General features: G+C 46.4%; 1 protein-coding gene across 5 annotated transcripts in view; it reads left to right on the top strand.

Moving 5' to 3' along the window:
- The window catches only part of LOC135905912 (metabotropic glutamate receptor 5-like), a 392,463-nt gene extending 385,957 nt beyond the window's left edge, over window positions 1–6,506 (top strand). For all 5 annotated transcript variants that reach the window (XM_065437030.2, XM_070538651.1, XM_070538653.1 and 2 more), the window contains one exon: window positions 846–6,506. In XM_065437030.2, the coding sequence (XP_065293102.1) occupies window positions 846–1,854 (1,009 nt within the window). In that variant the 3' untranslated portion in view covers window positions 1,855–6,506. The remainder of the gene's footprint in view (window positions 1–845) is intronic.
- Window positions 6,507–15,658: the final 9,152 nt, after the last annotated feature.

Genomic DNA, 15,658 nt, shown 5'->3' with positions numbered 1-15,658 from the left:
ACGTGTTCTCGGCATGAATAGGTATCATTTAGTAGCATTTCTATGTCCACTTCTATAAAACGTTTCTTAAACCACTTCTGGAAAATAACGGTCGGTGAGGACCTTGGTTACAAGATATCCAGATTTCAGATACGCCAAATGCGTCTGACGTCAGCTGAGAGGACATTGCGTCAAATATGCACGAGCATTGATAGGTGTAACACATGATATATATTGCCGGAAACGCTGATGTGGCGAATCGTGTACGTAACAACAGCGCACAAATATTTTTAGTGAGCTAACTTGTTGTTATTAGGAATTTATTGGGGAATCCTTTAGCGTTTTAAGGTTCAGCGTGCGCTCTTGCCTATTTCTGCCACTGCGCTTCCAAATTTTAGTAATGGCACAAAATGCCATATTGGGTGCCAGGTATGAGAGAAACCACCTCAGAAACGCCAACTGCTAATAGCCTCTTGTTCTGCCGCGTCCGCCGTGAGCGAGTCATTTGCACTGTTCGCTGCAGGAGATGTCCCCTTGTACCCCCTCGTACCTTTACAATCACAATGTATAGCCTTTCTCAAAGGTACACCTGCTCCTCCGCTCCTTCACCGTATATGTATTTCGGCTGTTTGATGCAGCTCCTGTGACACTCGTGACAGTTCACGTCTCTAAATTGTGAGTACTCAAAGTTCTTTTCATTCTCCAAGATCTTGAAACTCATGACGTATCACAGAAACCTCCTTAAACAGCTTGTAGTCAGCCTGGCAGTGGCAAACGACGTAGTCCGTATACTCCCGACCAACAGCGCCCGCTACTTCTAGCCAGGTGACACTCCCCGATTGTCGCGTGTTTCTCTCGGAACGCAGGAACCACACCGCGGAGACGGTGATCAAGCCGCCGCCGACGCGCTCCAAGAGCCTCAACCTGCTGGAGCGGTTCCGGGCCAGCAAGCAAGACCGCATCAAGGCCAGCGTCGCGCAGCACATCCGCGCGGTGCGCGCCGCCGAGGCGCTCGACCGGCGCACCCACCTGCGCCACTCGGTCGAGCCGCTGTTCGGGACGTCGCCCAAGGTGCCCGCGCAGCGCACCTCCTCCGACTCGCCGCCCGGCGCGCACGAGCGCCGGAGGCTGGTGCAGCAGCAGCAGGCGGCCGTCGCGTACGGCGCCGCCTCGGCCTCCAAGCGGGAGGTCTCCTGCCAGACGACCGACGACCTGGTCGAGATGTGGATGCCCTGCCTCCGCAGGCGCATCGCGCGCTCCGAGACGCTCATGTCGACGCTGTCGCCCGACGACGAGGACGACGTGGCCTCCGGTCTGCGGCACCGGAAACTGTGCCGCCACGTGCCCTCCGTCAGCGACGACGAGGTGCTGGACGTCGTGTTTCGCGGCGGCAGCTTGCAGCAGCAGCAGGAGTATCACCACCACCATCACCACCTGCCCGGTGGTTCGGTCAGGTACGGCCGCAGTGGTTCCGGCGGTGGCGCTTCGTCGGCGGCTTCGGCGTTCAAGAGCGACGAGTCCCTGCTGGAAGGTGCTTCCTCCATCGTAGAGGAGAGTGCCAGCAGCGGCAGCGAGGACGCCGCCGTCTACAAGAACATCATCATCAGCCTCGGCAGCCCCGACGCGGTGCGCGTGCGCCAGACTCCCGCGTCTCCAGTGATAACGCCCCGCCGCGGGAGCAGCGGGGGCAGAAGCGCAAGTAACGGCGAAGACGTGACTGCCGTCGAGTCCACTTCGTCGTCCCCGTGGGCCGAGGTGTCGGCCCAACTACTGCTCAGGTCGTACAACGGCAATGCTCAAGGGACCGGTCAGCAGCCCGTGTACTGGGCCGGCCCATCGTCAGGATGCTCAGACCAAGAACGCTTCGGCAAGTGAGCCCCTCGTCCCGTTCAATGCCCTTACTGCTGTCGCTACGGTAGCCATCTCAAGGCAGTGTCGAGTGCTGTGCCGAGGTCGGTGTGTTTTGCTTTCTACTTCGTTTCTGTCAGCGCGTCCCGGGCTGCTTCGTCCTGCGGCGAAACTTTCTACTCTCTCGTGGCCAGCTTTCTCAGGCAACGTGCGGGGCCTCGATCCGGAGATTTTCCACGCGAAGTCCGCAGTTTCGGAGCTGCACCTCTCCTGGCAAACGTGCGAATCGCTACGGCAGCGGACGACAGGTGGCTCTGCTACCACTGCCCATATGTTGGTATTCTTTGTGTGTGTCTGTGCATGTGTGTGTGTGTGTGTGTGTGTGTGTGTGTGTGGCGCAGCAGGAGCGTTCCAGCCAAAGCGAACCGCGTCGTAGTTGAGCCGGTCACAGAGTCGTTTTTCCTCGGCTCCCACGCCTGTCTTCCTGTTCCTTGTGAAAGCCTGGGTGACATCCAAGAACCTTTCCCTGCACTCTCACAGATGTGGCCTCTGGCAGCGTCAACGACGCAGCCTATCGAGGTCATCCGTGGGTTCGCGCTTTAGTATAGGCGAGTAGCCGTGAACGGCGCATAGGGAGTCTTGTCCGTGGGTGGTGCAAAATGTTTACATCGTTTTCTCTTTATTTACTCAACATCGTCTCTGACCGAGAAGATGCCGCCATTTAGCCATCCTGTTTTATCACGTAGTCTAGTATGCGGAGTTCTCATAACCCCGATACAAACCCATCATGCACAGACGAGCTCTGAAACTCGAGCGGTTTCAACTTCTTTTGTTTAGCGCACTCCCTGTAACGCCAGTGATGTTCACTCCTTCCAGAGCCGACACGAGAGGTCTACCCTTGTTTATATGTCGTTCTGAGCGTTTTCCTTCATTTTACCATACATTCCTTCTTCCGTGTCCTCATACGCGAAGAAACGATGTGCATCACTTCTTTTTATTGCTGTTAACAGGAATAATACCAGCGAAAAAGCAGCTCTTCACTATTTAAAACATTCCCAAAGTTGCTTGACATTGGTTGATACGTAGTTGGCATGACGTAGAATACAACATTGCCTGCAAGGGCCGGAAGGGGCAAAAGCTGCACTTTATTTTGCTTGGTGTTCCACTGCTCTTAATTTTTTACAGCTAGACTTTCACGTATCATGCTTATTTATTCTCGCTTATTAAAACGTCCGTATTTATTTCTGAAAACACTTTCCAGAATCGTAACAGATGAGTTGAAAATCAAAATAACTGAGTATGAAAATAATTTACTCGGGCTCTAAGTACCTTTCCGTTTGCCTTATTGCGAGATTCAAGCCTTCAAATAAGCACCCACGTTTACAATATCTTTCCAGTCTATCCCGATTAAGGTGCTCAATAAAGGAGTAGGTGATGTTCACAAAGAAACTGCTGCTAGGCCGTATAGTCTACATAAAGCGGCAATGAAGGTTTGTTTTACTCGTCTGTAAGTTAGTTAGCTAGATACGACATTAGGCATAACTCGTGGGCATTCGTGTTATAATTAGAGGATTGTTCGAAAATTTCTGTAGACTCGCTGTCCATACTTGAATTTAAGGTTTGACGACAAATATAAAGATTTAACTAAAGTTAGACATTACATGCCGGCATTGCAAAAATACTGATTCATATCTCTCGCAGCAAAAGAATACGCTTTCTGTAGTGTTTTTGCTTCATAGCCGGCTATTGAATATTTTTTACCCTTCAATGTTCAAATTACATGTTTGTGTATCTGTTATTTGTGTGTGTGTCTGTGTGTTGACACTTGTAAATACGCAAATCGAAGCAACCTTCTTTGACAATATCTTCCGTTCCGTGTTACCGTGCTTGCCTACATGTTTTCTTTCCCTGTTGCTATACGTATATGTATATTTAAGCCGAAACACCCCTGTCGCCGTTAGAAGCGACTCGAGTGGTGCTCAATATGTCAGTAATACAGCATGCCAAATGACGAGGCCTAAGTGTCCGTCGCCTGGCGAAGATAAATACACCTTCCGTAGTGCTAGTCGTTTTCATGTTCCTTTTCTTTGTGTTGTTGTACCAACGAATGAAAGTGAACGTGCGCTCGTTGGCGCCTTTTTTTTCGGGCACCAGTTAAATGAGCAAGGGTTGTATACTATGAGGGCTGAAGCGATCTGTTCTTTGGCGCTTCGCTCTAGTTTGCACTGGTGGTCGCGGTTCGCAGACCCTAGTCTAGTTCCACAAAAGCTGTAATACAGCTCTCGTTTGCAGTGAGTTGATTGTAATAGTACAAGAGGACGCCGTCAAGATCGGCTACGGATTTGTTGAGAGCTTAGTGTGCCCGGTCACGAAAAGTCACTTTTGTAGCTGGCAAGGCATCAGGAGTTCGCTGGACAAGCAGTTTTCTTTAGAGCATCGTTGGGGGATGTGTTTAATCTTTTGATCCCAGTGTTCACCAAGTGGCGTGTTCGTTACACAGCTCAAGTTCTTTTTTTGGGCCAAGCAATGTGTGTTCGTGTGCATGATCGTTCGTCAGTGAGGCAGCACATGGGCGGAACAGGTACTCGTCCTGTGCGCCCATCGTATTGCTGTGCGGTGGAGTGTTCTTACTGAAGCGGCTGATGCTGCTGCTGCTGTTGTGACGTTTTCAAGGGCATATTTCATGCATGAACACTATTTGCAGTGTTAATGGCACTGTTTTGCTGGTGGTTATTACCCTGCAACGGAGATAGTTGAAGAGTGCTCCTGAAGTGTCACTGTTCGGTGAGACACATGCTGCAAATATCCTTCAGTAAAGTAGTCATGACTTGAGCATATGCCTATGCTCATACGCAGATTACGTAGGGCAAGGAATTCGGAAACTGCGTATTATACGTTAAACCTACAAGTGGGCACTACTTGGTGCACTTGATGTCTTGGGTAGTGAATTATTGAAAATCAATAAAAACACTAAGAGTAAATTAAAGATAAATGAAAAGCATTATCATCCGACAGCCACCGACCGCAGGTCGACCATTAAAAGGCTTTTATTGTCTAGGCCCAGTAGAAACATTAAGGTCATCTGCGTCTTATCTATGTGTCACTTTAGAAATCTCTGATATGATTGTGACGAGTGCAAAATTATGACATTCCTAGTACATCAAGATAAGGAAGCTCAGAAATTAAGGCTCAGATGGGCAGTGGTGGAAGGAAGACCTGTGGTGAAACTGCCCCAGAATAGGAGGAAACCATGCAACTGCGAGTTTGGATACTTTCTTCAAGAAAATTACTCTAGTCTAACTCTGTTGCAAGATGCGTCTTTTGGTAAAGTACACGCAAGTCACTTGTAGGCAGAGAGGGGATTTTTTTTCTACAAATATCCCAAATAAGTTAAACTGCACCTAGCATACATATTGTGGCAATTGATGAAAACCTAGTCACTGCTCGCAGGCAGCGGCTTTTCCCGCTTTTCTCTTTGGTGCTTGCCGTAAGTGAGGAATACACCCAATGAAACGTTAGACGTAACACTTGTACTAATGAGGAGCTACCCTTAATGCATTTATATAAAAGAGTATGTCTTAACGGCCGGCAAGGGCTATCGTTTTGCATGGACACTGAATGCCAAAAAAAAATATGCGCAAACTTGTGAAGTTGATGTCAAAGTGTTGGCTGAGAGAAGGAATGTATATATGTTTTGTACATAACTATTTAAAAAAATGGTCACCACTATCTGTATATAGTAGATGGTTACGTGTTTCACGACATCCTGGCGAGAAATCAGTTGGTGTCATATTCGTTTTCAGATCACACCCTGAAACGTCACTCAACAATGTGCTGGATCTTGTGCCAAATGTTTCGTTGCGCTGTTTTGAACTTGTGTTAGAGGTATTGCTTGTGTTAAGTTTTCAGGTGTTTAAGTATAGAAATGCTGAACTACCTATTACGTGTTCGTCTACTCACGATGTTAAAGAATTAACCGTCATGGTGTGCCAGTTACCAAATGATGTGTCGAGTCCGTGACACACCGAAGAGGACTCCGTAAAATGAACACTGAATAACATTCTTGAGCCTGGTAAATCTAGGCTGTGCTAATCATTCACTTTATTTTCTATTACATGGCTCATTTTGTGCACTCCGTTTATTTACACGTTCCCTCATGTCGATTTCCATGGATTTAGCAGCTTACTTCGGCGTAATACGAACTATCAAGTCATTTTTAACCAACCTCATGAGCGACGACCCCAAAGAAAGGAATAAATGTATTGTTGATTCAACGTAAGTTAAGCCAGTAATGGTTTCTCAGTACGTTTCCAGAGACAACTAATCAAATACATTGTTACGGGGAGAAATCATCATTCGCCGGATAATTCGCTCACAATGGTATTTCTTTACGTGGCTGGAGTTGTCAAAGTTGTCCAATGCCGCCCTCTTCATCATGATATTCTGTCGTTTGCTATTGGCGATGCTATTGGAATATTATAACCAACTATGTTCTTTACAGTGATTGCTATCACATGGCAACCATCGTCGTACCTCACAAATGAGAAGCACTGTAAGTCTGAAACCTTGTTTTTGACTGCTCAGGAGAACAAGGTTCAGAAGAATTTCTGGTCAACCGGATAGTTTCTTTTAAAGGCGTTATAACCAATGTGCACCAGCCGCCAGCTCCAGATATCTACATAGAAAAGCGCGAAAGCCCAGCAGATGTGCCGCGAATGTTCTGTTTGCCGTTGAAGCAGCCGCAGCTGCTGGTTTAAGGAATACTAGGGAAAAATCTTTACATGAAACAGTGTAGGTTGCTCTCCCAACCAATGCTTATTGATCTGACTTGAGAGAACAATAAAAATAAATCAGTTCTCTGCACCACCGCGTACTAAGGAAACTCACGATTGAGCAATGCAGAACTGAACTTATTTTCCCGATGCACAAAACGGCGAAACTGCTGGTTTTAAGCGGCATCTCATTCAATAACACTATGCACGAACAGAGAGAAGCATAGTTATCTGCACGACAACGTAAATAAAGGCAGTTGTGTTATGTTTACTGGAGGAGACCTGCTAGATATTCGAATGTCTGTACATCCTCTTCACATTTACAGGCAAGGCGATGAATCAGTCAGACGCTTTACTTTTATTTTTTCCAACGAAGGGGCGAAGTGTTTCGTTCGACCGATGGCTTTGCTAGGTTTGCTACTTCTCTACGAGATTCCCATATTAAAAAAATATCGAAAGCACTTTACGGCGCTGAGAGAACGTTGATCAATATCGCGGAACTAGTCCTATCCAGCAGACATCTGATGAAACAGATCTGAAGCCGACGTCCACCACCCGCTGTGGGTTTGCCCTGCGTTGAAAGCGACGAGGCTCCGGCACCTCGCAGCAGCGGGACTTTCGCCGCATAATCCTAGCCACTACACGACTTGGACGCAGGGACCACATTATCAATCCCTCCTGGGCTTTATTAGATCCGCAAATCTCTTTTCATTCACTTAATCATCCTTATTCGCCCGCATTCCATGCCCCTCTATGCCCTGAGGCATTAACCCTAGCATTAAAAAAAGTAAAATAAATCAGATGGTAGTGTGCAGGTGCTGCTATCAGTGGTCACCGCTCGGGTGTCGACAGACAGGCGGAGCTTACGAGTGAACGCGGTAGCAGTCTCGCAGTTGCCTGGTACAACTGCCGTCGTAAGCGATGCTTCTGTTAAATACCGCGCCGGAACCATCATGTCGGATATTCCGGTGGTACATTGCTGCAGTTCTGTTGCCGACTATGGCACTTGCGCAGTGGAGCCACCGAATAATTTATAATTCAAGGCAGTCAGGGTGCTTCCATTTCCCGTTATGTCCATGCTGGAAAAACCATTACTTTGACAACTCAGGCAAGCACTGGGATACAATTTTGTTGTCCAAGTAATTCCTTAGCCACTCAGCAGTAGGCGGATTTCTATGCTAGCCTGCGGAAATCACATCAAGCTGAAGTTGACGCTTGCTCTAAATTGACACCACTGATTATTGTTATACGCGATCGTCAGAATGTGCCGGGACACACGGACATTCTTCGCAGCAGTCGTGCATTTCCTGCGGCCTGCACATTCCTATAAATTGAATTTTCGAGGTTTGAACTGTAAAGGTTTAAATAAGAGGTGAAAATCTGCGTAGTATAACACAGCTTCAGCTGGCCGTAGCTTCAATGCACCGGTCTTTTAAATTCGAGGCGTTTCTTCAACCAGCGGAACCAACACGAACGGCGCAGAAGGCGTGTTCTCAGGAATTTCCGGAGAAAGAAGGTCGGCGGAAATTTCGCGGGCCCTCAATCACAAATTTCGATTAAATAAATCTCAATTATTAGTGCGCTCATGTGTGAGATTATGAGGAAATTTCGGGTCGCACTGCTCCAATCCCGCATTTCACTGAAATCGTTGCCCTGAAATATGAGAGTGGTAGAATCGCCGGCGCTCTTGTCTGAGACGTATGCGCATTTACAAGTTCGGCTACTACGTAAACATTGTTAGAAACCGTCGTTCGGATTGGCGTGCGTCTAAGTTCTCCATTGCTTCCCGTCAAAAAAAAAAAAGATAGAACAGCTGTTGTTTTCAGCGGTTAAACTGTCGTGAAGTGTGTTCTTTATACTCTGTCTGGGGTGCCTGTATCACTAAGTAAAAAAAAAAAAAAAAAGGTCACCGCACAAAGTATTCCTGTTTACCGCGCTGTTGCAATTCGAGGCTGTACGTTAAAACTGCTAAGGTATCCGTCTTTCGCACCCTTCTGTGTTCAACAAAGTTATGGCGCCGATGGCAGGCTTTTGTCGCGTTAGTGCTTACATTTCCGGCCTATGTGATGACCGGGCCGTGCTGCCGAATACAATATTGTTTTTTGCCGATCCCTCACACAAAGGGTACGGCTCGCGAGTATTTGCTGGTGTTGTTACCTGTCCTCGTAGCATTATATGAAAATTTCAGCCATTGCTCTTATAGTTGTGAGTCTTAGCACTTTTCGAGCATACCGAACTGACTCCAAATGCTGCCAACAGACCGTTGCTGGCATGTCAAGTCTGGCGCTTCCGTAAGCTATCCGCGGAAACAAGCTCTCCGTATTCTTTCCGCAGAGCCTTAGTCGTAGCTGTCGCCATCTGTCCACTCATCGTGAAACAGTGTCATCCCTTGCGAATGCGTGTGTGTCTTTGTGTGCGTGAGAGAGTATTACCAAGACAGTAATCATTTATTTGTCTTGCTTCAAACGCCAGCGAAATCAACTGTAGAAAATAGCAAGAATATAGATATTGCTAGGAAGGGCTTGTATTGTAAATTTAGCACGAAACCCCGTAATTTCGTGTGGTGATAATAGGGATTTAGGTATTGCGGTCTTCAGCTGATTGCTCATCCAGGTTTTGTGATCATGTCACTGATATTCGGCGGTGATGACAAATCTAACGTCTCACATTTTCTATTTGCAGTTGAGTTTAGTAGCAGTTATTTTCTGCAATCCTATACAACTTTAGCTATTCAGGTACGTACATACCCTATCTAAATGGAAATCGTACTATGAAGTGTGAGGTACCACCGTTTCGTTATGGGCGAATCTAGTAGAGCTCATGCTGAAATATTTCCTTCGAGGAGAACGGCAGTGTTTCTTCCTAGAAACTTTCTTTTCTTCTGTATCGTGAATGAGACTACAGTAGTGAAGCAATGACAAACGAGTAACTTAGACGGCCGAGTAGAACTAGCATTGTTTTGAAAAAAAAAAAAAAAAATTTCAGCAACTGAATTCGCAAGCGGTTCTGTAATACCGTAATAACTATTAGCATTCGCTGGCTTGTTTGCAGCTAGTTCCCAACCTACGTGCGTTAGCGCGCAACTACTTGGTTTCTTGTAAATTAGCTTCAGTTCCAATTTTTCTTTTTTGTTAACTGCACATCTTGCGCTATCTATAGTGGCATCGCTCCTAACGTTGCAGTATCTTAGATCAGCTCCACGGTTCTGCCAACACTTAAGCACTTTTCGGTACGTCCTAAACTATCGGTGCTGCGTGTACTTTGCCTGTATCTGTGCCGACTTCTTTTTCGAGAAATGCCCCGATTCACTGCTTATTCTCAATTCCGCACCGACTGCTGCGACTGTACAGTCAGCATCTAGGTAGCTCCGAGTGATATACAACTGGGGAAAGTTCACTGGCAATTGGTATCACAGTTCCCCGATGACGCCCATATGCATATGCTATATAGTGTACAGTGGACTTACCGCAGAAAACCCGAATGGTACCCTCCTCTGCCCGATGCCTCACATGTAAATATACGTGCCTGCTTGCGTCACGCGTTGAGCTCCCCGAGTTTGCTTCGCAAATGCTGTCACCATCTTCTATGTCTATGTGTGCGAAAGAAACAAACATTTAAAAAAACAGCGCAGTCATCGTACGCAATGTCTCGTCATGCTGTGTAGTGCGCGTAGTTTCCAAGACCCGATCCCACTCTCAGAAACGTGGTATGCCCCAGCAAGCGCGAGGCCGGTCGTAACGTATACGATTGCTTCTTGTGGTGCTGCAGGGTGTGCAAAAAAAAATGGAAAAAAATGGCGACACTAAGCCCAACTCATCACGAAACATGCGCGGAATGGTAACTCGCTCCCTCGCGTGTGCACGCCATCCTTCTTTTACTTGCACATCATCGACATCATCCTTATGTAATCGCACGCCTTAGTGTTTCTACACTTATGTTTCTGGGGTTTAGGGCCTGTAGGTCTATCTATATAGGTGCATTTCGTCTCGCACGTCGGACGAAAACGAAGGCAAAGAAGAAAGCACAAACGGGCGCAACCACATTATACAGCTCACTAATCGTCTCTTCTACCCTGCCTTAAACCCTCCCCCTCCCCCTTCATCCCCCGAAATCATAATTTTTCTTTATGTCGGCGCGCTTCCTTGCGCTGAGGCCACAGAACTCTGTGCGTTAGCAATAGATTCGACGTTTTGCGAATGCACGGAGTTCGGAGAAAATTGAGTGGCAACTGAAGTACGCAGTGATTTGTGGCATCGACAGTGGTGGATATAAACAAGCACGCCCAACGAAAACGATTATTTTTCGATAAACCTACCACCACAAATTGTGTGGTCTACTGTGAAATAACGATTGCTACGATGTTGTTGGCATGTTACGCCTATTCTTTTATTTTCAATTTTATTGGCTTCAATTGAGTCTTTCTCAAATCGCAGGTGCTCATGAATTCCCGACATTTAAAGAATATTTTTTGTTCCTGATGAGTGCAAAACACAACCGTGTGTTTGAAAAATTTCACACACGTCTGACATTTACAACGGCGCGAGTTCCGTAGGCCTCTGTCGATTTCGATTTCATAATTGGCGCTTATTACTCCGTGAACGCACCTGGTCAACCATAAATTTTCGCATAGCAGCTGCGATTGGGCATTTCATTCCGAACCTTACCTCGGGTCTCGGTTATGCGGCAATCAGTAGCCGCACAAACACTCTTGTCTATGATGTAAATGTTTTTAGAAGTTAGGGAAGCGTGTTCGGTGTTGTAAATGTTGCTCAGTTCGTCGCTCTTTTCCAAGCCTTATTTCATTCCCATAAACGATATAGCTGCTGTTGTTTATGCCGCTAATCTGTCGCAAAAGTTGATGGCGAGTAAAAGTGTAGATAAGGGGCTGTCGTTAGAGACGCTTTTTGCCAAGATTCGTCGCACGTAGCCGCGGCTGTCAACGTCCACTAACCAAGCGTCAGCAAGCGTACACTGTAGGAAATAATAATAAAAGAGCGGAAGGAACCAACATCACGGCAGACAACTTCTCAAAATTGTCAAGTTGCAGAAGAACTCTGGTTATCTTTCACATCGCGTGTCGATCTCGAGCTAGTCGTGCTTCCTTTTTCGCTTTCTATCTTGCTTTGGGTGGCAGATGGAAGAGAGTTCGTGTATTGTTCCCGTATTGCACGCGCGCGCTCCTTCCCGCCAAGCAAACCCGACACATATACCGCAGTCCAAAGACGCACCTGGAAAGGGTACAAAGTCGAGTCCGCAAGGAGGTCTACAGAAGGAGGAACCAAGTCGAGCAATGCATTTCGAAATTTCCGTGGTAGTTTGAGTAAATGTTGCGTAAACGATGCGATTTAATACCGAACGTCGCCTAAACAACGGAACCACGTATAAATGGCTCGTCCGTGGACATAAAACACTGCAGCTCGTTGACGCCGATACCTCGCTCAGAGGTGGCGTTTTGTGTTTATTTTGTTTAATCCTGTTTCCGTTCCGTATTTGTTTGTTTCGTTCAGAATAAATTGGGAGGATTAAAATCATAATGCAGACGTTTTATTAGTCCGCGCCGATTCCGTACGAATAATCTAGAAGCTCTGAGCAGCGGACTGGTGGCACCGGCCACCATAGTCTGAGCACTACACAGGACCCTGCCATGTTTTATAGTGTGCCATTGCGTTTTGAATCAAGATAATTATTAATGTCTTCTTTATTTGGTCCCGCATTGTCGAATACAATGCTCAGTTGATTTGTCCTGGTAGAAACTTGCAATTTATGCTCCATGAACACCGCAGTAACGAAAATAAACCACGAAATTCTGCCTTTACGGAATATCTTGAACACGGATGCACCAGCAGTATAGTGGGCGTTCTTTTTTTTTTTGTGTGCCTGGCAACGTCCTCACGCAACACGCAATATAATGTACGAGCTGCCACCGACAAGCAGGGCTCAGAAGCTTACCACTATGTTACACCGGCGAACGCCTCCATTCGAAATCTTGTGTATTATATTAACACACGATGCCTAGACGAACCGTGTGCAACATTCACGTGTTGTGCCGTCTACTCAGGGTACTCTACTTCAAGGCGAGTTTAGAGGTGCATTAATGCCTCAGATGACAGACAGATGAGAAAAACGATATACGAAATGCGCACAATTTGCCTGCTCGCATGGGTGCTGGCTAAGTGTGGCCTGTTTTGCGACCGAGCACTAAACATGCCCCGCTGTTATGAACAGGCTACTTTCACTGTACGTTGCTCTTAGAGCTAACCGATAACACACTCGCATTAGTTATCTGCGGATTGCATTTACTTGTTTTTTTTTCCGTAGCACAATATGTATGTGTATGTAACCTGTGTCCCTTAAATGACAATTCCCTAGTGACTTTTGTGTAGCGTTACATCAGTTCAGGGCTGAGCTTAAAACGCCATTCCGATTGCTGCGTGTCATAGGTCCCTAGTGTGCCTTTGTGATCTGCCCATCTTCCCAGTAATGAAAGTTTGACGTACGCGCCCACCTCTGTACTTCGAGAACTGTGTGAGGGTTTCAGAAGACATTTTCAAACTAAGCGCTAAATATTCCAGATTTATTGCATAGATATGTGCAAGAGCAGTAAACCACGCTTTATATATACTCTAGCGACGTTACCCCTTTTACTAACGGGTGAGAAATCACTTTCGTTGGAGCTGGCGGCTTTGTCTGTGAACACTGCGAACTGGTTGTCACATTTGGTGCTGTGAATGAATAGGATCAAATCCATGTTTCGAAACGTGTCAGACACGGCGCTGGGTAGTTAGTCTTGTCCGCAGCAGATCGGACGCTAACCACGTCACGATGACCACTCAGCAAGTACAGCCTCAACCAAAAAAAAAGAAAAAAGTGAGCACGATTACGTTGTTTCTGCTAGAGTTATAGACATGAAAACAGACGAATGATGGTACTTCCGATTTACGGGAAGAACAACGCGGTCAAAGCGGCATAATACACCGGTGTAAGCACAAGGCATTTCAGGCTTCCACCATTTCAGGCTTCCAGGAAACCTTGCTCCCAATAAAATGTAGGCGTAATTGAGCATTCGCCCTCGCGAGAACGTTGGTATTTGGTTTTGGGGAGCTCAGTAGGAGTGCGCGCCAGTGACTGTTATCATGGCATGGGAATGCAACGCAGAAAGAAATGATCACTTTTCTATTTTTTTTTTTTTTCGTAGCAGCGAGCGTTTTCATGCTTGGAGATTTTTCCCTCCTCGGTGCAATGCTTTGCTCAGCAAATACTTGAGCTTTTAAGAAGTTGCGGTTTTTTGTATTTAAATGTTTGCACTGCGTAGAATAACTTTGAGGCTTGGTGCTGTACTGTACGTGCAAGTCCTGTCCTGCGGGGTCGTCGCTCTATAAAACCTAATCCGTGACAAGCCTGAATCGCAAACTTTTGTCTCTTTAGGTGGGCACTGAAGAGAAGTATTCAATACAGACTGGTGAACGGTGCTTACTTATACTACATATAAGTTATCACAACCGTAAATGTAAGCTTGGTATGCCCGAAAGTGCATGAAACAAGACAATTGCTAGAGATGCCAGTGCGAATTTGCGGTAGTAGCTACCCCTTACATTACAGGTTTTGGAACCCTGCCGCCTGTCTGTTAAAGATAAGTCAACCGCTCAATTATGATATTTATTGACAAGGCTGGGATTCTATTCTAACGTAAACAATATCTCAACCAGAAAGATTTGGCTTTTTCTGAAAAAAAAAGAAAAAGAAAGTTTCAGACAATAACATCGTTAAAACCGCGATATCGACGAGACTATGTGAGCGTAGGGATTTGGGAGCGAAATTCAAAGTGAGGATTGGAGTCGACTTTGTCCCCACGAGTTTGTAAACGACCAACTTCCGGCGGAGGCAAAAATGCGGACAGGATTTTTCAAACGGTGGCCCACCAGTCTGGATTGGCTTTGTCTTTCTCTTCAGTGCGCACTTTTCGGCATCATTGTCACAACCGTTCATCTCATCTCTTGGTAACCATTCGCTGTCTCTTGGTAAAAGGGAAAGTCGTAACGACGTTGTACCTGTCGCGCGCGTGAGTTATCGCCAACGGTGTTTTTTTTTTCGGCATTTCGAGGCTCCTGGCAACCGGAGCGCTCAACATTTATTCGAGCGGCCCCTTTCGTTTAACGGGGCCGCGCTTCACCAAGTGTTTGTCTCCGCGCTGCAATATACTCGACCTAGGTGTTAAAATCCCCGTTGTGCTTGGCATGTACATACACATGTAGTCGAGAAGGAAGAAGACTGTTGGCTGTTGTCGTCGGTACCTCCTGTGGAACAAAAGTTTGGAATCTCTCTTGTCTCCCGTCTCCCCGCCCCCACCCCCCGACCCACCCTACCCATATTTTGCCCCGATGTCCTTCGAAATGTGATTGTCGTTTCTGTGCGCATCTTACAGACCACAATAAAGGCGGAAACGGGAACGTTTGTTTGTACGACCGAAAACAACCTCGTGTCTGTCTGCCTCTTTTCCCCGCCACGTCACAAGACGGCCGATCCATACTGCGGCGGACCCGCTAAGTTTTCGGAGCACTGAATAATAGCCTAAATTTTGGCTGACCGTTGTAATCGTCATGCGTATTCTATTTGAGAATGGAAGCATTGGAAAAAAATAAGTTTCTCATTTTCGTGGACCGAGCATTTTGAAGAACTTAAAGTTGTTGCTTACTTGCTCCGAAATATCGAAAGTTAGGCCACCGAGAGGCCGGCTGCCCTATACTACCTTTTTGAAAATAAAAGTAAACAAGGTAAGGAAAAACAAAACAAGTGTGCGGGCTAATCAAGAAAACATAGAATAATTGTATGCGATGAATCTCTTGTGTTATTTTTACCGAATCTCGTGAAATTTAATCCGAAGTGTCATATTAAGGCGTCTCCGAAAGTCAAGTTTTGGTTTGAAATGAAAAATCTTGAGCTAAGGTAATTTTTTTAACCATGTGCATATATTGCAAACAATAGGAAGCAAAAGTGCGTCTCGTTTTCTTTTGCAAATGAACCCTCTTTTGCACAAGGGCTCTGGGTCGGCGCTCCGGAAT

The sequence above is a fragment of the Dermacentor albipictus genome, chromosome 5 (genome assembly GCF_038994185.2).
Source record: "Dermacentor albipictus isolate Rhodes 1998 colony chromosome 5, USDA_Dalb.pri_finalv2, whole genome shotgun sequence".
NCBI classification, from domain to species: Eukaryota; Metazoa; Arthropoda; class Arachnida; order Ixodida; family Ixodidae; genus Dermacentor; species Dermacentor albipictus.
The sequence above is the reverse complement of the archived record's forward strand: the minus strand, read 5'-3'. Positions and strand labels throughout refer to the sequence as shown.